At 39.8% G+C, this 22,420-nt stretch overlaps 1 protein-coding gene across 2 annotated transcripts; it reads right to left on the bottom strand.

The window, feature by feature from the left end:
* Positions 1–105: 105 nt before the first annotated feature.
* kiaa0319l (KIAA0319-like ortholog) lies at positions 106–21,152 on the bottom strand. 2 transcript variants are annotated; one of them, XM_089023667.1, is made up of 24 exons: positions 21,028–21,152; positions 20,710–20,889; positions 20,511–20,615; positions 18,434–18,702; positions 18,279–18,353; positions 17,243–17,462; positions 14,847–14,945; positions 14,587–14,684; positions 13,062–13,149; positions 12,786–12,878; positions 12,564–12,696; positions 11,406–11,511; positions 11,169–11,291; positions 10,108–10,231; positions 9,901–10,033; positions 9,672–9,820; positions 9,426–9,577; positions 7,625–7,763; positions 7,337–7,496; positions 5,945–6,087; positions 5,651–5,773; positions 5,467–5,557; positions 4,604–4,695; positions 106–3,656 (listed from the first exon to the last, which is right to left on the bottom strand). In XM_089023667.1, the coding sequence occupies exons 3-24, from the start codon at positions 20,602–20,604 to the stop codon at positions 3,460–3,462; spliced, it is 2,901 nt and encodes a 966-aa protein (XP_088879793.1). In that variant the 5' UTR covers positions 20,605–20,615; positions 20,710–20,889; positions 21,028–21,152; the 3' UTR covers positions 106–3,459. The 2 variants fall into 2 exon arrangements, with proteins under 2 accessions (XP_088879793.1, XP_088879794.1); XM_089023668.1 differs by having other exon boundaries at positions 21,057–21,115.
* Positions 21,153–22,420: the final 1,268 nt, after the last annotated feature.

The following is a 22,420-nucleotide window of genomic DNA, read 5'->3' as shown; positions in this document are numbered from 1 at the left end:
GGAAAAAAAACATTAAAATGTATTTTTTTCTCACATTTTCTGGGGATGCCGTGTTCTGTGCAAAATCACGATTTGTTCACAATGCAAATGCAGTCATCTACATATATGAAAACATCATTCGGTGATCGTGATTGATCGTGATTTAACACCATAAAATGTTTTTCAACTGGTTTGTCGAGACCCCCAAAGTGGACCGTTCTGGCTTTTGTAGTTTTTTACAAATTTTATAATTTCACCTTGACACACGCAGCCACGTGGTTCTAACAGAGAGATGTATTGCTCCATCTTTTCATGCTTTACAGTAAAGTCTTGTTATATCGATATGGTTATATCGATAGTACTGCTTATTACGATACTATTTCTATGAACACAAGGAGAAAATTTACATGCCGCAGGATTGGATATATCGATAGTCCGGTTATATCGATATTTTTTCCGACTCCCGAGAATATCGATATAACGATACTTTACTGTATATTTGTACAGTATATTTATTTGTCCTTCAATGTGCAGTCAAATTCGAGATGCATGTTGCCATACGATTGCATATGTATGCTTTCCTCTTCAGAACTATTTGAATCATATTCATAATTGGATGAGCTTCATTTATTTATTTATTTTTTTTGTCTACAGCTCCAATGAAAACTTCAAAAAATTGACACTCCTGCCCGGCAGAGTAAAAAGTGGTGCGGCAGAGTTGACCTCACAATGAGATGATTTTACAGTACAGCACATTTACCCGCAAAACATTCTTAAATTGTGATTACCTTCACATTCACCGCAGACTGAGACGAAACAGTGATACGACCCTTCTGGACATTCAACGACTGGAACTCAACTTCCAGGCTCTCTTGTCTTTCACATTCTTGCATGCCAAGCAATCACAGAAAGTGGATTTGGATTATGACCCATATGAGGAAAAAACAACTCATTCACTGCCAGACGATGTGCAAAAATGTGTCCCCTCCTGTGCCAGGGTTTTTGTCATTGTCACTCGAATTCCAGGACCCACAGAATATTGAGTTTTAGGACGACATAAAGATTCAATACAGCGTTAGAAAGACTATCGTCTTTCATCAGAAACAAAGAGTTAATTCCTAAATTATATGGGTCTGGAGTTATAAGAGCTTGAAATGAGGGCAGCTGTCCAAAATACAATGCAATACATACGCAGGTAACATCCGACTTGCGACCGAGTTCCGTTCCGACCAAACGGTCGTAAGTCAAAATGGTCGTAAGTCGAAATCCATTCAAAATGTCACGGGCTAAATGACTCGCAAACTCCACCTCTGGTGCCATCACACGGTCGATTGCTGTGCGAGTGTGAGATGCAAGCTGGCTGGCCAAAATTGTCAAACATATTGCCGGCCTGCTAGCGCGTTGCAGCGCCAGGCTTAGAATTAAAATTTTAAAAATGGAGGTCATGGTCGTAAGTATGGGTGGTCGTAAGTCAAGCTGGTCATTAGTCGGATGTTACCTGTATATTGGTTGGAACAAAGCACTAACATGGAAATAAAGAGAAAATCTGCCCCCATGTGGAAAAGAAACAAACATTGCCAGAGGCCATGGCCAGCGCTGTGTCGGCACCCAAGCATGAAAAACCAAAACCCGAACAAATTCGAGAACGTCGCTCGATGTCATATTTTCAATTCCCGAATACATTCGTGAATGGCAGTGAATGAGTTAAATAGTGAATGAGTTAAATAGGCTTACTGTGTGTGGACGCTGGGGTTAAAAAAAAAAGTAAATAAATTATTTGGTTTTAGCTCGTTCTTCACACAAAGCAACCGAAAATCTAAGAACTGCGTTCCAAATATAAGAAACAATTCAAAATTAAGGATTCAAATGCCAGCTGTGATTGAACTGATTGTAAAGAAAGTGACATTCCCAAATCAAGAGAGGCTTGAAGGAAATAATGCTAATATTAGCTTGTAATATTCTAACATAGTAGACTTAAAACAAACAAAAAGTGCATCGGCGATGACTCACCGCGGGAGGATTTTGTTAAAAAAAAAGTGATCTTCATTTATGTTGTACGCTCCGGAGTGCATTCCAGTGGCTTCATTTTCAGTTTTTTTGTTTTTCTCCGGAGCGGAGCATTTAGTATAAAAAGCAGCATTTTGGCTGGATTGCATTTGTCTGACCATTGCGCAATCAAGCAACAGATACCCACACATAAACAACACTTGGAAGAAATACGTTTTGGCATATTAGCCACGGAAAAAAAAAGTTCATCGTCATGCTTTTTTTTTTTTTCACGGTACAGTGATACCTTGGCTTACGAACTTAATTGGTCCCCAGACAGAGTGTGTAAGGCGAAAAGTGTGTATCTCAAAAATTAATTTCCCATAGGAAACCATTAAAATGTGAATAATCCATTCCCAGGTCCCCATAAAACATAATTTATACTTTCTAAGCCTTAAAACCACACAAAATATACCTTATTTTATGTATAATAAATGTGCTATGGTATTATAATTAAAGAAATAGACTGTACTATATAATAAAGTTGTTGTATTTGCCTTTGTGAAGGTCGTTGATGGCTTGATGGAATGGAGTGGCTTCTTTCACCATCTTGAGGAATGATCCCTTGTAGGTGCTTTCTCTGCGATAATTTTATCTAGTTCCTCATCAATTGTGTTCTGGTTAGCTGGGTTGACAGCTTTTTGCATCAAGTGTACTGGTGGCTTGTGCGGTTTATTTGTGTATCCTGGTTGATGGGATAGTTTAACCTTGCAGTCTACGCTCTACTTTTGAACTATCAAAGTTGAAACAAGTCCAAATTTCACTGTTTTCTATCCATTTTCTCAGTCTCTGTCGGTCGTCTGCCTGTCTCTTTAATGTTTAACACCCCCTTACTGCTGCGTTCTTGACCAATCACGTGGCTTTAACTGAAGACTGGGGGCGGGGAATAGAGGACAAAAACAGTCGGCTGCCATTTTCTTGCTAGGAGAACGGGCTTGTTCGCGAACGACACATCACCCATCGTGGCGCTCCGTGTGTATCCCGAAAAATAGTTTGTATGCCAAGGTAAAATGTTCATAAATTTAACATTCGTAAACTGAAAAGTTCATAAGCCAAGGGGTTCGTAAACCAAGGTATCACTGTAATTTGTTTTCGTTCCAGTAAATGCAGATTTCTGGGATTTGTGGGCAGTGTTTGGCAGCAATCAGGCTAACCTGTAACAGTGTGATGGACAGTTCGTGTTAACAAAAAGCAAGCTCGGGAACTGTGACGTGGACTTGCTGGTTTTAGTTTGTGAGTGACCCTTGGTAATATCTCAGTTTCATTACTGGCTCGCCCCCAAAAAAGGTTGGCTTTTTTCCCCTTTTGCCATGGCTCAGTTTTTCCAGTGTAACAGAGTGACATGCTTTCAAGTACTTCAGGTTTCCAGATTGGGACAAAATGGAAGAAGCATCAAAAGGGCGGATCTGTGTGTCTGTGTGTCACCTGGTGACGTTATAGGAGCTCTTCTCTGTGCTTCTTTCCTCTGACGGGACCCTGGCCGTTCCTCAAGGAGCCATTTTGGGGTCGAAGAAGGTGACCGCGTTCCTGCTCCGTCCATGAAAACCCCACCTGTGCATCATCGCTCTCCAAGTCCGAGTCGGAGCGCATGAGGGCGGAGGAGGTGGGGGCTGGTACTGGCTTGACGCGGCCTAAGGGGGGGGGGGGGGGGGGTGCACGTTAAGGATATTGGAATGAAATACAGTGATACCACAGCTCACGAACTTAATTGGTTCCCAGAAAGTGTGTGTAAGGCGAAAAGTTCATCTGCCAAACATTTATTTCCCATAAGAAACCATTAAAATGAGAATAATCCGTTCCCTGGTCCCCATAAAACAATTTTCTACTAAATAAGCCTTAAAACGACACACAAAATATACCTTATTTTATGTATAATAAATGTGCTATTGTATTGTAATAAAATAAATACAATGTACAGTATAATAAAGTTGTTTGATTTACCTTTGTGATGGTCATCGATGGAGTTGCCTCTTGATGATATCCGAGAGAAATTGCTGTGCTTTCTCGGCGATAATACCCTCACTCACACAGTCCCATGCTAGCTGCGTTTCATTAATCCCAATCAAAAGAAGTTTTTCAACCTTCCATTACCCGAGACCATTGCTTAGACAACACAGAAACACCCTGAGCTACAATGGTCGACTTAGCATAGTGGTACTGGAACGCTAAGTCAAACAATCGCACACCTCGTTTGTGTTTTTCGATAATCATCTGCTCGACCGTAATTTTCTTTTGTGTCTTCTTCGGCTTTACACTAGCCTGTGGCGGCGTCTTTTTCGGTCCCATAATAGCAAAAGTACTCCACTTGATAACAAACCACGTCTGCACTCAAAGGGGGTGTGAAAATCTAGTGCGCCAGCCACCGTGGCGATGTTCGACCGTGTGGTTTAGTGTTCTTCCGCCGAAAAATAGTCCGCCAGCCATTGTGGCGCTCCATGTGTTTCCCAAAAACTAGTTCGTATGCCACGTTTATATTCTCACAAATTTAATGTTCATAAGGCGAAAAGTTCGTGAGCTAAAGCGTTCGTAAGCCAAGGTATCACTGGAATTGAAATGTATTGAAATGCGGTATTCTTACCGGTTCTGGGTGGTTGGAGCTCCAGAGCGTCTTGCTCGTCAGCATCCAGCATTTTGTAACGGCTCTTGGTTCTGCGCGCTTTGCTCTTGCGCCTTGTAGGGAAAACATAAGACGGGTGGTGTAATAAAACAAAAAACAAAAACAGAGACACTTTTTTTCACTCATTCACTAACGTATTCGGGAATTGAAAATATGACGTAGAGCGCAATTCCCGAATTTGTTCGGGTTTTGTTTGTTCTTGTTTGGGTGCCGATAAAGCGCTGGACATGGCCTCTGGCATTGTTTTCGTTTCCACAAGGGGCAGCATTTCCCTTTTTTCCATGTTAGCGCTTTGTTCCAGCTTCAGGTGTTCTTAAAGCGCTTTATGAACCAATATGAATTCATTGCATTGTATTTTGGACATACGCCCTCATTTCAAACTCATATAACTCCAGACTCATGTAATTTCGGAATTAACTCAGACCTGTGGCTATGTTTTACCCCTTCCACCAGGGGGCAGCCTTTGCCCTTTTCCATGTTAGCGCTTTGTTCCAGCTTCAGCTGTTGTTCAAGCACTATATAAACCAATATGTGTGTATTGCATTGTATTTTGGACAGCCTCCCTCATTTCAAGCTCACATAACTCCGGACCCATATCATTTAGGAATTAACTTTTTTTTTCCTGATGAAAGTCTGGGGTTTCTTATGCTGATTTGTATGTTTATGGAGTTCTAAAACTCAATATTCTGTGGTTCTTGGAATTCGAGTGACAATGACAAAAACCCTGGCACTGGTGTGGACACATTTTTGCACATCGTCTGACAGTGAACGAGTTAAAAAGATGATCAAGAATATATGCCAGTGAAACCGAAAATTCATCTTACCTGGCACAGCAGCACACACACCCCCAGACAACCGTCGCCACGGCAACCACAATCAAAAAGGATGCTATGGTCACATAGAGAACGCTCCATTCTGAAAGCAAGCATATTTCGGGACAAAACGGCTTTGATTAATTGAAAAATTCAAGTGGGAGGGGTTTGGTCCATGTCGACGAGTTCATCTTACCGCAGTTGCTCTCTGCATCGCCGAACTGAGCTCTGATGTAGTTCTCCATCCAGAAAGGTTGGCACACGCAGCGCCGTGTAAATGAGTCACATTCTCCGTGACCGGAGCAGTTCAGCTGACAGACTTGAGGAAGGATGGCGTGATAGAAATGAGACATTTTAGAAGACATCTGTGAATTACTTATGACATGATAAATTTATATCCTGTGGGATAACTTTGGCTTTTGACCGGTAAAATTCAATCGGTCATTATTCTACATTCCCTTTCCGACAGTAAAAGAAGTACAGAACTCACTGACAGTGTCCACCCGCCGGGCCTTGTAAATGAGGAAGTCGTTCTTTTGTTTACGCAGTTTGTTGCGGAGGCTGAGTGCAACGCTGTGACCGGGCAGCGGAGGGCGCTCTGGACCTCCTGACACCAGGAAGACCAACCGGGTGCTAAGGCCAGAACAAGAGGACAATAATTAAATAATAATAATAATAATAAAATAAAATAAATAAAAAATAATCATAATCATCATCAGCTTTACTTTATCATTATTATCATTATTATCATTATTATTATCGTTATTATCATTATTATCACGATCACCATTATTGTTTAAAAAAATCTAACAAAATGACTGTTGGGGGAAAAAATGCAATATGAACTCATTTACTGCCAGACGATGTGCAAAAATGTGGCCACTCCAGTGCCAGGGTTGTCATCATTTTCACTCGAATTCCAGGACCCACAGAATATTAAGCTTTAGGACTACATAAATATTCAATGCAGTGTAAGAAACCTCAGACTATCTTCTTTCATCAGAAAAAAAAGAGTTAATTCCTAAATTATATGGGTCTGGAGTTATGAAAAAAAAGAGTTAATTCCTAAATTATATGGGTCAGGAGTTATATGAGCTTGAAATGAGGGTGGCTGTCCAAAATACAATGCAATACATACATATTGGTTTATATAGCGCAACTGAAGCTGGAACAAAGCACTAACATGGAGAAAAGGAAAATGCTGACCCCTTGTGGGAAAAGAAAAAAACATTGCCAGAGGCCATGGCCAACGCTTTATCGGCACCCAAGCATGGAAAAAAAAAAAAAACCCGAACAAATTTGGGAATTGTACTTTACGTCATATTTTCATTTCCTGAATAAATTCGTAAATGGCAGTGAATGAGTTAATAATCTTCATCATCATCATTATTGTACTAATAATACCAATAATACTAAGACTAACAATACTAATAATACTGCTCATAATACTAATAACAATAACAATAATAATAACAATAACCACAATAATAATAACAATAATAATAATCATAATAATAATACATTTCATTTCTAAGCGCCTTTCAACAAGGTTACTTTACAGTCACAGGATCAGTTTATACTAATAATCATAATCTTCATCACATAATAATAGTAAAGAAACATCAATAAATTGATGAATGAATGAGTGAATAAGTGAATAAATAAATCAAAGCCAATAAATAAATACATAAAGAAATTTAAAAAATTAAAAAACAATCGAACACAGTGCTAATTTGGCTTGCATGTTTTTGGTGTGATAAAGCAGGCAATTATTTATTTACTACAACAATTCAAGCTAACACAAACAATACAAAGGCAATGCTTCTATTTAACGCGTCACTTCAATCCAAAAAAAGAATTTTCACATCATAACCCGACTGACCTGTGCTCATTGAAGGCGCCGATCTCTCGAACGATGATGTCACTGTCGAGTACGCCGAGCAAGACTCCAACCTGCCGCAGGAGCATGTCACGTTGACGGTGTGAAACCTGCGTGACGGCAACTTCTAAGAGCAGCTCCACCTGGTCGCGCTCCCACGGGTCTGATTGTGTGAGAGCGAGAGAGCGAGAGAGCGGGTTCTTTGTACAAGTTTATTCTCAAAGTAACCAAACAGTCATTCAGCAATTGTCAAGCCGCTGCGTTTTGGACGGGTGTCCGTTACCGCGTTACCTGGTTTCACCTCCAACGTGCCGACGTCCGTGTTGCTTTGACCTTTGCTGTCAGTGACCGTCAGGGTGAAGCCGTATTTGCCCTCCACCAGGTTGCCCAGAAACAAGATGGCTTGGTGGTCCGAGTTGTTTAGCACATCCTGTCAAACAAGGGGAGAAATTGTTGAGCTCTTTTTAAAATTTATTTATTGATTGATTGATTCATGTATATATGTATCCATGTGTGCATTTATGTATGTATTTATTTATCCATCAATTTATTTATTCATCCATGTTTTTATTTATTCATGTATTTTTCTCTCTCTCTCTATTCATTCATTCATTCATTCATTCATTCATTCGTTTATTCATTCATTAATATTTATTTATTTATTCATCTATTTGTGTATTGATTTATTTATTGATTGATGTATATATGTATTTATGTATCTATGTATTTATGTATGTATTTATTTATTCATCCATCAATTTATTTATTTATGTATTTTTTCTCTCTCTATCCATTCATTTATTCATTTTTCATTCATTGTTTTTTATTTATTTATTCATCTATTTATGTATTGATTTATTTATTGATTCATTTATTGATTGATTTATTTATTGATTGATTTATGTATATATGTATTTATGTATTTATATATATATCCATCAATGTATTTATTTATCCATGTATTTATTTATTCATGTATTTTTTCTCTCTCTATCCATTCATTCATTCGTTCGTTCATTCATTAATTTTTATTTATTTATTCACCTATTTATGTATTGATTTATTGATTCATTTATTTATTGATTGATTGGTTTATGTATTTATGTATCTATGTATGTATTTATGTATGTATTTATTTATCCATCAATTTATTTATTTATTTATCCATGTATTTATCCATGTATTTATTTATTCATGTATTTTTTTCCCTCTCTATCCATTCATTTATTCATTCATTACTTTTTATTTATTTATTCATCTATTTATTTATTGATTCATTTATTGATTGATTCATTTATGTATATGTGTATCCATGTATGTCTTTATGTATGTATTTATTTATTTATCCATGTATTTCTTTATTCATGTATTTTTTCTGTCTCTATCCATTCATCTATCTATCCATTCATTCATTCGTTTATTCATTTATTCATTCATTCATTATTATTTATTTATTCATTTATATATTCATCTATTTATTCATTGCTTCATTTATTAATTTATTCATGTATTTGTTTATTCGTTTCATGGATTCATTTATTTGCTTATTTAATCATTATTTTCTTGTTTAATCATTTATTTGTTTATGTATTCATTTATTTTGTAGTTATTTCCTCAGCTGTCTGCTCATTTCGTCATCTATTTATTGATTTATTCATCTATTAATTTATTCGTCTGTTAATTCATCTGTATATGTATTTGTGTATTCATTTATTGGTTTATTTATTCATTCACTTGTTAATTTTTTTATTTATTCATTCAATTGTTTTTATTTATCTATTCATTCATTTGGTTGTATCTATTCATTCATTTGGTTGTATTTATTCATTCATTTGTTTTTATTTATCCATGTATCCATGTATCAATTTATCTATGTATGTATTTATGTATTTATGTATTAGGGAGTGTGGAACTGTGTATCGAGTAAACAACAGTGTTGAACTTCTATTTCCTGTATGGCAAGATGCCTTTTAAATATCTCTGTCCTTGTGGATGATTGACAGCACTTCATTAAAAAAACAAAAACAAAACAAGTGCTCTATTATCTTTTCTAGTATCTTCTCGTTATCAAAAAAGTGTGCGATTGTCTCACCCCAGCCGCTGGGCTGCGATCATCTCTGGTCCACAGGTAGCTGACGCCACCTTTGTCGTCGGTGGAGTGAGATCCATCCAGGGTGGCGGTCCGTACAGGGAGAGAGACGGCTTGGCTGGAAACCACGCGAGCCACCGGTGGCTGGTCCAGTTCTGGTTTGAACAAAAGGAGGTGATGATGATGATGATGATGATGATGATCAAGGGCGGTAAAATAAACCTTGCGTGGCCAAATCTTAATGCGCACCTTCTCTGACGATAACCGTAACGGTGTCGCTACTCTGAAGCTTCCGCTCATCCGTCACGGTCAAGGTGAACTCGTAAGCGGCCACCTCGAGACCGGTCACCGTGGCAACGGCGCCGTTTGCATTCTCGATCCGAACGCCAGCGGGACCCCTGAGGGCGGGGATGAGCAAAAGACGGCAAAGATGGAATTATTTTTGTGCGGTGAGTGCGCATCAATACATTTGACGTACTTGGTCTGTTCCCAATGGTAGGTGGCGATTTTTTGGTCATCGCTGCTCTTACTGCCATCCAACATAGTTCGATCGACCGGCAACGTCAGTTCTTTTTCCGGTCCCGCATCTGCCACTGGTGGTTTATTGTTTTCTGCGGGAGGCAAGAGGCTTATTGGACTGGAATCAATCACGGACTCGGCGAATGTAACTCTGAGGTGTTTTTACCTGGTTGCACAATAACTGTGACATAGGCTGTGTCTTGTTGTCCAGAAGAATCGGTGACAGTGAGCTGGAAAGTGTAATCTCCCTCTCGCATGGCTGATAACTGCAAGGTGTGTGTGCGCACGCCCTGAAAAAAAAAATGCAAGTGCGGGATTTTCAACCCTGAAAATTGTGCAGCAATAATAATAATGGTAATAATGCTAACAATGCTAACAATGATAACAGTGCAAACAATATATGCAAACAATGCAACAATGCATTGTGCAGCAATAATAATAATAGTAATGGTAATAATGCTAACAATGCTAACAATGATAACAATGCAAACAATATATGCAAACAATGCTAACAACAACAATAACAATAACAATAACACTAACAATAACGCTAACGCTAACAATAACACTAACAATAACGCTAACAATAACAAATTTGATTTCCAAACGCCTTTCAAAACTCTCAAGGTCACTTTACAGTCGCAGGATATGTTTTTCTGTGGGTGAGCAGCGGCAGCCACACACACCAGCGTTCACTCAACCCCGAAGTAACTCAAATAGATAGAAAGCTAGCTAACTAGCTAGCTAATAGATAGCAAGCTGGAAAGCTAGCTATATTCACTGCCATCCCCGTAATTTATTCAGGAATTGAAAATATGACGCGGAGCGCCATTCCCGAGTTTGTTCGGGTTTTGTTTTTTCTTGCTGGAGCGCTGATAAAGCGTTGGCCATGGCCTCTGGCAATGTTTTTTTTTCTTTTTCACAATGGGTCAGCATTTCGCTTTTCTCCATGTTAGTGCTTTGTTCCAGCTTCAGTTGTTAAGCGCTATAAAAATCAATATGTATGTATTTTATTTTGTACAGCCGCCCCCATTTCAAGCTCAGATAACTCCAGACCCATATCACTTAGGAATTAACTCTTTTTTCAGATGAAAAAAAAAAAGAGTCTAAGGTTTCTATACTGAATGTTCATGTCGTCCTAAAACTCTATATTCTTTGGGTGCTGGAATTCAAGTGACAATGACAAATATCTGGCAGTGAATGAGTTAAGATCCCGCAAAGACTCACTTGCATCTCCACCACCTTGTCTTTGCTCTCTGGACTCAGCGACCATTCATAGGCAAGGGAGTCGTGGTCATCTGTACTTTGATTGCCGTACAGGGTGATGGAGTTACGGGGCAAAGTGATGACCTGCGTCACAGAAAATTACATAAAAAATGAGCTTATGCTAGTTTACTGATTTAAATGGTAGCAGTTAAACAAATATTTTTTATTGCAGGAGAGCATTGGGTGAAAAATGCTGACCTGGTTGGGTCCGGCGTTGGCCTCAGGCTTGTAATCCTTGGCTTTGTTGACACACAGGGTGGCCTGTGTAGAGTCTTGGGCGCCATCCGAATCGGTGACAGTCAAACTGGCGAAGGAAAAGAAATAATATATATCTTTTAATGAGGACTTCCGTGACAATGTTTCGATAACCAATCACCACAAATATGCAAGGGTTCACTATATTGACATTTTTTTGGGGGTGATGCGTATATGGAACTGTCGCGGCTTGGAATTGAAACGGATTTACGTGGAATAGGAGATGTGAGACAGTCTTTTTTCGTCAATGGATGCCACAGTTTCGTGTTTGCTTTCAACATTTAGCTTGGAGCAGACGTGCACATTCCACCATGACGTCCCTGATCCACTGGTGAAAAGGATGCTTTGATGCTCTCCTCTTTCATTTAGAACTGCTTCATACAACAAAGAGGGTGCAGAAAGCGCTTATAATAATAATAATAACAATATATTTCATTCATAAGCGCCTTTCAAAACTGTCAAGGACACCTCACAGTCACAGGATATTTTTTTCTGCATGTGAGCAGCGGCAGCCACACGCGTCAGCATTCACTCAACCCGGAAGTAACAAAGTAAAAATAATAATAATAATAATTTAAATAATAATAATAATAATAATAATAATAACAAATATGCTTAAGATTGAATGACTGCCTGTGTCTTTTGTGTTGTCATATTTGTTATGTATCTACAGTAAAGTCTCGTTATATCGATATTCAAGGGACTCCGAAAAAATATCGATATAACCGGGACTATCGATATATCCGATATCGATATAACGAGACTTTACTGTATTTTATTTTGTACAGCGGCATTTCAACAGCCCCATTTCAATATCAGATAACTCCAGGCCCACATAATTTAGGAACCAACTTTTTTTCCTGATGAATAATTATTAAATAATAAAGATTAAACTTATTTATTATTTTGTTTTTTTTGTTCTTTTGACTTCAAGATGGCGTTGCTACCTTTACAGCAGTTCCTGCATTTTGTTGTTGTTTTTTTTACTTCTTTCTTTCCTTTCCTCACTTTGCCGCTGTGACATGTAAATGTCTCCACTGCGAGAATAATAAACGCTAATCCAATCCAATCCAATGTATACATTTCTAGATAAACGCGTACTTGAACGTGTAGTTCCCCGGAACCAAGTTGGTAAGCGTTAGGACGGCCGTGTTGGCAGACACCTTCTCCTCCCTAAGGGGACCTTTGACCTCTTCCCAGTGCCACGCCATGACTTTGTCATCGTCTGTGCTCTCTGGGGAGAAGTAAAAAAAGAAAAAAAAACCATCAGAGGGCAGTCGAAGCATAAAATGATGATGACGTTTGGTTCATCGGAAAACTCACGGCTGCCATCGATCACCGTAGAGCTGGTTGGCAAGGAGATCTCTTGAAACTTTGGGGAAACCACGGCGACGGGGGGTTTGTTTACACGCGGCTCTGACAGGTGGAAAACAAGAACTCAACATGCTTGCTGAGCTTAGAAGTGACCGAGGAACAAAAGCAATGTTTGTGGAAGAGTGGAACAGAATATATGATGCAAAATAGGCGCTGGTGTGCATTGTCGTCGACGCGTGGCCATTTTGGAAACAGCATTATATTTATATTCATGTTTTCGCTTACTTGGTCGGACAGTGACGTTGACGTAACCTTCTCCATGGGAGCCTCCCCCGTCCACCGTCACCTCAAACTCATACAGACCAACTGTGAGCTGGGAAAAAAAAAAAAAAAAAAAACAGGTCAAGCGATCCCAAAAGCGACTGCGGGGCCGTGCAAAAAATATTAAAAAATAAAGTTTAGAATTTGGCCTTTTGAACATCTAGTTTCAATCAGAATCAGAAAGGCTTTCATAGTCCCACAGTGGGGAAATTTGCACTTTATAGTAGCAAAATTTAAAGTGGTGTGGGACGGGGGTCAAAAAGAAAACAAAATAAGTATTGCATGTACAAAAAAACTGCACAAAAATGTTTCATAAAAAGAACTGTACATAGTGCAAAGTATAAAAATACAATATAAAGCATGTATGATATATGTAACTGTATTTACTCTACATAAAATGGCTGTGCTATTTACAATGTATACATTGTATCAATCTATTTTTTCCCCACGTGTTTATTAGCTCATTCACTGCCATTCACGAATTTATTCGGGAATTGAAAATATGACAAAGCGCCATACCCGAATTTTTTTTTCATGCTCGGGTGCCGAAAAAGCGCTGACCAGACATCTGGCAATGTTTTTCCCTTCCACAAGGGGGCAGCATTTCCCATTTTTCCACGTTAGCACTTTGTTCCAGCTTCAGCTGTTGTTAAAGTGCTCTATAGTGTGTTTATTCTTTGTTTATTAGCTAGCAACGGTATATAATCATGCTATATTGTGTTCATTCTGAGTTTATTAGCTAGCTAGCTGCAGTAGATAATCATGCTATATTGTGTTTATTCTTTGTGTTTATTAGCGAGTTAGCTATGGTATATAATCATGCTATATTGTGTTTATTCTTTGTGTTCATTAGCTAGCTAGATAGCAACGGTATAGAATCATGCTTCCGGGTTGAGTGAACGAACACTGGCGCGTGTGGCTGCCGCTGCTCATCCGCATAAAAAAATATCCTGTGACTGTAAAGTGTCCTTGAGAGTTTTGAAAGGCGCATAGAAATGAAATGTATTATTATTATTATTATTATTATTATATATATAAACCAATATGTATGTATTGCATTGTATTTTGGACAGCCACCCTCATTTCAAGCTCACATAACTCCAGACCCATATCATTTGGGAATTAACTCTTTTTTATCTGATGAAAGAAGAGAGTCTAAGGTTTCTAATGCTGTATTGAATGTTTATATAGTCCTAAAACTCCATTTTCTGTGGGTCCGGGAATTCGAGTGACAATGACAACAACCCTGGCACTGGAGTGGACATATTTCTGCACATATCTGGCACTGAATGAGTTAAGATTGAATGACGGTCAGTGTCTTTTGTGTTGTGTCACAGTATTTGTTATTCAGTTCCTTTTGTTTTTGTTTTGAAGCCAGACAGGAACCGGTAGGAAATTCAATTCAGCTGAAAAGTTTTCTTGAATATACGAAAAAGTTTTGCGTTTTATATAAAGCAGAATTGCTCCACTTTAATGACGAGAGCTGCACCTTGCTGAGTTTCAGCGTCTTGCTGTGCTTCCCTTCCATCTCCCCGCTGTAATCTTTCGGATGCGTTATCAGACGCCAGTCAAATGCATACTTTGTATCTGTTGGGGAGCAGAGTAAGAAAATGTCAAGAAATAACCTCCCAATAAGGATTATTTGAAAACAAAGGATTTTCCCAATTCGGCTTCATTCAAGCGTGTCATGAATAGAAAAACAGGATAAAGGAAAATCAAACATTTTATTAATGGAGTTCTCCGTCTTACCTGGAGGAGGCGGGGGCACCACAAAGGCGTTCAGCTCTACCGAGCTGCGCGGTAGCGTGACCTCGACGCTCTCCCCCGCTGACACCACCAACTCCCTCACTAGCATGGGAAACAGATCAGGTGACGGAAACAGTGCAGCGTAACGGTGACAACAACCACGGCGGCAGTCTTCGAGGGGTGAATGTCCTCATGGAGAAGATTTTATTGGAACATATTAAATATTGACAAAATGTTAGCTTCAACTTTTTTTTTACAAGTTGCAAAATATTAAGCCACATGAAATGTTAATCGTACCGGAGTGTGACGACACTAACTTTCATATTTACGGTTTGTTATTTGATCTCAAGGGCAATTAGATTTTGTCCACAGCCATTTTGAAAATGCCTTGTTTGGCATTTCATCCTAAAGCTTAAACGTGTATCTCAAAAACTGTTACAGTGAACTCGCGAGTGCATCAAAAGGAAGCCGAAGCTCCAGAATTAAATCAGTTAGACAAGACAAGAGTGTGGAAAATCCTACTGGACCCTCCACACCCTGCCCACCACCTTTTCCAGCGACTCATTTCTAAGGACCTTTCAAAACTCTCAAGGTCGCTTTAGAGTCACAGGATCAGTTTTTCTGTGGGTGAGCACTGGTGGCAGCACGCGCCAGCGTTCACTCAACCTGGAAGTAACTCAAATAGATAGTAAGCTAGCTAACTAGATAGCTAATAGATAGCTAGCAAGCCAGCCAGCCAGCAAGATAGCTAATAGATAGCAAATAGATAGCTAGATAGGTAGCTATTAGATAGCTAGCCACATAGCCATATAGCTAATAGATAGCTACCTAGATCGCTAGCTAGATAGACAGATAGCCATATAGCTAATAGATAGCGACCGGGATAGCTAGCTAGCCAGCAAGATAGCTAATAAATAGCAAATAGCTAGCTAGCTAGCTAGATAAATAAAAAAGAAGTGAATAGAGGAAATATATTATATGCTAATGCTAGCACTAGTTTCTTATTAGTGACCTGCATACTTATTTGTCATGTCTTTTTTATGATGATACTAGTGTAGTGTGTTCTATCGAAGACAAATTCTTGATGTGTTCTACACACTTGGCCAATAAAGATGATTTTGATTGTGATCTGGGTCATGGGTTGAGCCCTGAAACCTGATCGTAAGCCACTAGCGGCGCTTGCTAGCAGTTACAGGCGGCTAAGAGAGTGTCAATCACTTAAGCTTATTTCAAACCAGAGATGACCTTTATACGATATCCTCTTGGATAAAAAAGTGACTATTCCCGTCCTGCGCAATCTCCTTTAATCCATGTCGCTCGGGATAGCTCGATACCGTCACGTGCCATGCATGACTAGTTACCGGTTAAAATTTTCTGTCGTCATTTTGTCTGTCAACGGCCGTGAAACCGCCTCGGCAAGATCTTCTTGTTTGTTTCACGGCCGCTTCTCTCAGTACTTCACGGCCACTAAAGAATTGCTTTGGAAAGTCAATACAGTGATACCTCGTTTGAAGAATACCTTGGCTTACGAACTTTTCGGTTTACGAACGTTAAATTTATGAACATTTTACCTTGGCATACAAACTTTTTTCGGGATAGACACGGAGCTGCCTCAATGAGCCCGTTCTTCCATCAACAAAAGGGCAGCCGACTGTTTTTATTCCTCTATTCCCCGCCCCCAGTCTTCAGTTAAAGCCACGTGATTGGTCAAGATTGCAGCAGTGAGGGGAAGTGGTTTAAACATTAAAGAGACAGGCAGACGACAGTGAGAGAGTTTCAACTTTATGAGAGTTTCAACTTTGAGAGTGAGTTTCAACTTTTACAGTGTAGACTGCAAGGTTAAAATATCCCATCAATCAGGCTCCACAAACAACCCGCACAAGTCATCTGTACACTTGATGCAAAAAGCTATCAACCCAGCTAAACAGAACACAATTGATGAGGAACTAGATAAAATTATCACAGAGAAAGCACCTACAAGGGATCATTCCTCAAGATGGTGAAAGAAGAAGGTTACATTCCTCATCAAGTGTTTAATGCTGAGGAAACTGGCCACTCCATCAAGCCTTCAAAGACCATCACAAAGGTAAATAAAATGACTTTATTATACAGTAAAGTGTTCTTTAATTAAAAAGATTTCTTTAATTATAATACATAGCCCATTTATTACACATAAAATAAGGTATATTTTGTGTCGTTTTAAGGCTTAGAAAATTAGAAAGTAGAAAATTATGTTTTATGGGGACCTGGGAACGGATTATTCTCATTGTAATGGTTTCCTATGGGAAATTAATTTTTGGGATACACACTTTTCACCCTACACACGCTGTCTGGCAACCAATTAAGTTCGTAAGCCAAGGTATCACTGTACGTATGAAATTTCGTTATTTTATTCTTACCGGCCTGTGTTGGAGCAACGCCGATGGTGGTTGCCGTGGGTGGGCTGACGTCACTGCGATTGGAAAAGGCAGCAGTCTCGATAACGGTGGAGTTGTGATGTGAAGCATGGTCACTTGTCGTGTTGGTTATATGAGTGATGTTCTTTGGCTCAGCTTCCGGAATGACGCTTGGGTTGGGCATCAGTAGCATTGAGTGCGCTGAATCGAGTTTGGAGTTTTCCTAAGGAAATAAGTTGTTTGTTTTTTTGAACTCATTCACTGCCATTCATGAATTTATTCGGGAATTAAAAATATGACGTAGAGCGGCATACCCGAATCTTTTGCTTTTTTCATGCTTGGGTGCCGATAAAACGCTAGCCATGGCCTCTAGCGATATTTTTTCCCCTTCCACAAGGGGCAGCATTTCCCTTTTATCCAATTAGCGCTTTGTTCCAGCTTCAGCTGTTGTTAAAGCGCTATATAAATCAATATTGCATTGTATTTTGGACAATGTTTTTTTTTCATGCTTGGGTGCCGATAAAGCACTGGCCATGGCCTCGGGCAATGTTTTTACCTTTACACAAGGGGGTAGCATTTCCCTTTTTTCCATGTTAGCGCTTTGTTCCAGCTTCAGCTGTTGTTAAAGCGCTATATAAACCAATATGTATGTATCGCATTGTATTTTGGACAACCACCCTCATTTCAATCTCATATAACTCCAGACCCATATAATTTAGGAATTAACTTTTTTTCTAATGAAAGAAGAGAGTCGAATGTATTTTTTTACACTACATTGAATGTTTATGTAGTCCTAAAACTCAATATTCTGTTGGTCCTGGAATTCAAGTGACAATGACAAAAACCCTGGCACTGGAGTGGACACATTTTTGCACGTTGTCTGGCAGTGAATGAGTTAAAAGCTAAATATTTGTGGCAATGTCATGATTGGATTGAAGAATTCCGATATTTAGAATTTGGACAAATGTGCTCTTGGTGTGAAGAAGTCAGGTTGAAGAAACAAAAAAGGCGCTACCATAAATGAACATAGTATTTTTACCGCGTTGTGTTGCTGTTCCGTTTCCATTTCCTGTCCTGCCTGACGAACGCTTCTCCATCTTTTATCGGATGGACCCTTTAAGAAAAGACAACAAATAGAGCATAACAAAAAAAAATATTACACACATCAATGCATTTCCAAAAAGCCGATCGCACCTTGCTCAGTATCTGTAGGAGGCCGAGAGACTCCTGATGAGGTTGCGGCAGAAATAAGATGCGACAGCCCCCCTTCAGAGCGCAACTAAGAAGCACGCAACGCCCACCCAGACTCCACACGGCGTTGCAACCGGGCCTCAAGCAGCAGGTCTCCCAGCACGTGGGCCCGGCCCTCCCGTCTGCGAGAGGGTACCAACCCAGGCTCACAACGCTGGTCCAGTGAAGTCCCAGGATTCCTCCGGTAACACGGCAGACATCTGCCGATACACCTGGAAGGGAGTCCGAGGAAGTCCATTAGCAAGGATTTCATCTTGAGTCATACCGGAACCGGAGTCCTACACCTCGGGAGACTGTTTGTTTATTTATGTTTTGGTGATTTGACTGACCCTTTTTGAGAAAATGGACACATCTTGAGTACGGATGCTCCCCAGCTTACGAACGAGATACGTTCCGAGCGGTCGTTCATAAGTTGAATTTGTTCGTAAGTTGAATTTGTTCGTAAGTTGCTTCAGTGCTATATTTTGTATGAAATGTGTGTTTAAAGGATAACCGACGGCTACGGACAAGTTGTGTCCATAATTTGTCAAATCACTTCAAATGACTTCTACTGAGCGTATTTTACAAAGATTCCACGGCATATAGCTATATTTTACGTTTTAAGGCTCGTGCTGAATATTCAGGAAGTCTTGTTTTCGAGTTGATGACGATGCCTGAAGTGACATCAAAGCGACACACAATGCATTTTGGGTACTTTGTTTGGTCTGAAAACTTCGTATTGATGGCGAAATTAGAAGGAAAACACATAAATAACACGATGGTGAATCGTTGTGTGTTGCACCAAGACTACTATTTGATACTAGTTGACACAAATGCCCAGGAGACAAATCAGCCCATTTCCAACGTAGCTTGGGCGCCATTTTGTGCATTTTCTGGGACACTACATTGGAGTCCTGGCGGCTCGAATTGATACGGAAGGACTTCTTTAATCGATTGCAAACATTTATGCTTTCCTCTTCAGAACTATTTGAATCATATTCGTAACTGGATGAGTAACAAGAAAGCATCTTCTCCGAATCTGAAGCCATTGTTTAGATTCTAGAGCAAGGCAAGACGTCCTGACGTGACGTCACGAACAAGGGGGCGGCACCTTCTGAAACTCATAACTTCTGAGGTAATTTTGAAGTCGTTTTGGGACACTTTAAGTCATTTTATTGGTGTTTTGCATTTGACAAAAAATATCAGCCTGCATGTTTTGGGCATTTTAGATGCTATAAAACGTTTTTCTGTCAGTTAGGAAACAAAAAAATGGTGTCGGTTGTCCTTTAAGTCAAATACTGAACGGGGAAGTATAAAAAACACTCTGAGTCTCAGAGACTCAGAGCGTCTGTAATCTCAGCCGTCAGCAGCCGAGCGAGAAAAAATTGGCTTTTTCCTTGACAAAGCAAGACGCAGGCTGATCCGAGACCGGAGAAGATGATGCATTCAACGCCAAAACTCCACCTTCTGAGCCGATGGTACCAGCGGTGGTCTGTCAGTGCCGTGAATTGCAACATTTTTCGTTGGTGGCATGACAGCATTCTATAAATCACTAAACCGGGCTAATACACATGCTATGAAGTGCGTGATCGCGATCATTTCTATTTTATTTTTTATTTTCAACTTCATGCTTGAAAGAGAAGACTCATCATGACGGTAATTGTTTCGCTAAAAAAACAAAACAAAAAAAGACCCTTTGACCACTGTTCAGTCGTTCTATCTTATGTTCACTGTTCTTCTTTCACCCTCAACACAGAGCACTTATTGTTCCGTTTCACATTGTATACCCGGGAGCCCCCACGCTTCCCCCCCCCCCCCGTCCTCACACTATTTAGTCCGCAAGTCCGATTGGATCAGATGAGCGACAACAATAAACAAGAACCAAAAAAAAAAAGCAGAAAAAGAATTCCAAAGTGGATGAAGACATGTTGAGTAACCGCCGTGACTGTTTAGCAACGTTTTAACAGCTGCACATATCAAACTTGTTATCAGTCATCAGTCAACAAAAGTAGCTGAGAGGTTTTCATTGACTTTGTTTTACCTGTGGGAGGGGCCAAAAGCCAGAGGTGGGTCAACGGCAGTAGGAGGAGGTGTGGTAAACTCCAAGTGAGTAGATGCTGGTATGCAGAAGACATTTTAAAAAGACCTGAAGGCACAAAGGAGGCCACTGTCAAGCGCTTCTCATTCAACTTCAAATATATGGTGACATTTTAGATTGCGACAGGGGACTGGAGACACACCCTAGAAGCGTTGAAGTACTGAAAGGGTTGGGCATGTCTTCCTCAAAGTGCTGCCAAAAGAAGCGTGGCACTTAGTTCACAAGTGGAGTTTACGGCAGGGTACCGCGAACGACCTCAATGATGTGCGGAGGACGTGCAGCATGGCCGTCGGTGGGGCCCGTGCAGGTTTAGATGCTCAAACTGAAAAGTTGGAGATGAGTCAGTGGGAGAATATTAAAAAAAAATCATACATCTGAGGCAAAATAACCTGGATTAAAAATGATGCAGAACAGAGAAATGTAATTTCGTCACATTCGTTCCACCTTGTTCCTTTCTTACCTCAAAGTTCACAATTTAACTTGGTTCACCTGGGTTGATGAAAGTGAGGTTAAAAGGCTCCTTTTCTCCTGAGAATCTCCATCAGAAAAAAACGGTCTCTGTGACCAAGAGGTCTCAGTTTTGGTTCACTCTCCTCATCCTTCTGAGATGAAGACAAGCACACTTGCTCACAGTGTTTACTTCCAGTCAGGTTTCTCTTGAACGCGAAATCCCACTGTCAATGTATTCAGGCTTTGAAAAACAAAACAAGATTTGAATCAATTTCCAACATCAACAGCCACATTTTATTTCAAGTATTTGGACGAGAGCAACGTTGTATTACTGTAATAAGAAAAAAAAGCACCATAACCCTTTGATACATTAATCATTGTAAATGTATATCCGTAAAATGTACTGAGATCACGTACAAGAGCAGCATCACAACTGCAGATGCAAAGGTCAAGCTTAGTAGCACATGGCAGATGCGTGCAGTTTATCGACAGTCAATAGTTCTGATTGCTTCATTAACATGTGCAGGGGAAACTAATAAAGGCAACCGTATTTTATCAGCCAAATCGATAATAGCAGAATTCTAGATACATGAATGTAAGGTCAAATGATGGCAACAAAATGCATTGGGATGTTATATAGCGAAAAATATCATGGTATGATTTAGAAGCATTTTATAGTTTATCCATCTTATCTTCACCGATTTCAGAAAAGACTGCACTGCTCTTCTAAAATCATACTGAGGTACTAAGTGAGGGCGATCGTGAGTGCTTGGCGAGTCCATGGCACGAACACGCAATTACAAACGCTCAAATCGGGAATTTGCCGCATCTGCATTGCAAACTGACATGCAAAGAGTTGTGTACCTGTTTCAATCCAGGGTCCTTTAAGGCACCTTGAGCCAAACAGCTGCTGGCATTTCTATGATTTATTTACACGCCGCGGCCACGGGTTCATCGCGTGGTTTTTTTTAACGCTGCTCCCGCTACATCGTTTCAGAAGACAACCGCTGTCGTAGTCAATCGTCTTTCACGTCGTGCGATCGCCATGGCGTGTTTAATCCTCTTCGTTTCCCCTCAGTACAGTAAATTGGGTCACTATACCTCTCAGCTGATGTGCACCTCTGAGCTGCACCAAGCACTTTATAAAACAGTTTCATTTCCGATGGCAATTTCAAAATAAATAATGTACGCACCAGTAATCTTGACACATATTCCCTCATTTTAAAAACAAAACAAAAATGAGAGCAATTTGACCCTAAAATGTTATGATACAATATATCATGCAGATTATTGTAAACGTAAATATGTTGACGCTCCAGTGATTAACGAAGAACACATTACTGTATCTTAATCCCACTCTTTCCGGTCTGTGCGCTACGACTCGGAAAGACGAAATGCAAACC

Source organism: Hippocampus bargibanti, linkage group LG20, assembly GCF_051943395.1.
Source record: "Hippocampus bargibanti isolate YZ-2025 linkage group LG20, ASM5194339v1, whole genome shotgun sequence".
In the NCBI taxonomy this organism is placed as follows: Eukaryota; Metazoa; Chordata; class Actinopteri; order Syngnathiformes; family Syngnathidae; genus Hippocampus; species Hippocampus bargibanti.
The sequence above is the reverse complement of the archived record's forward strand: the minus strand, read 5'-3'. Positions and strand labels throughout refer to the sequence as shown.

Excerpts from the sequence above, each read along its gene's own strand:
- kiaa0319l (XM_089023667.1), bottom strand. The coding sequence starts at position 20,604 with ATGTCTTCTGCATACCAGCATCTACTCACTTGGAGTTTACCACACCTC. Across the intron at positions 13,150-14,586 it reads AGACGCTGAAACTCAGCAAG|CTCACAGTTGGTCTGTATGA; the intron begins GTGCAGCTCTCG and ends TTTTTTTCCCAG. Across the intron at positions 4,696-5,466 it reads TGTGTGTGCTGCTGTGCCAG|GCGCAAGAGCAAAGCGCGCA; the intron begins GTAAGATGAATT and ends TTTCCCTACAAG.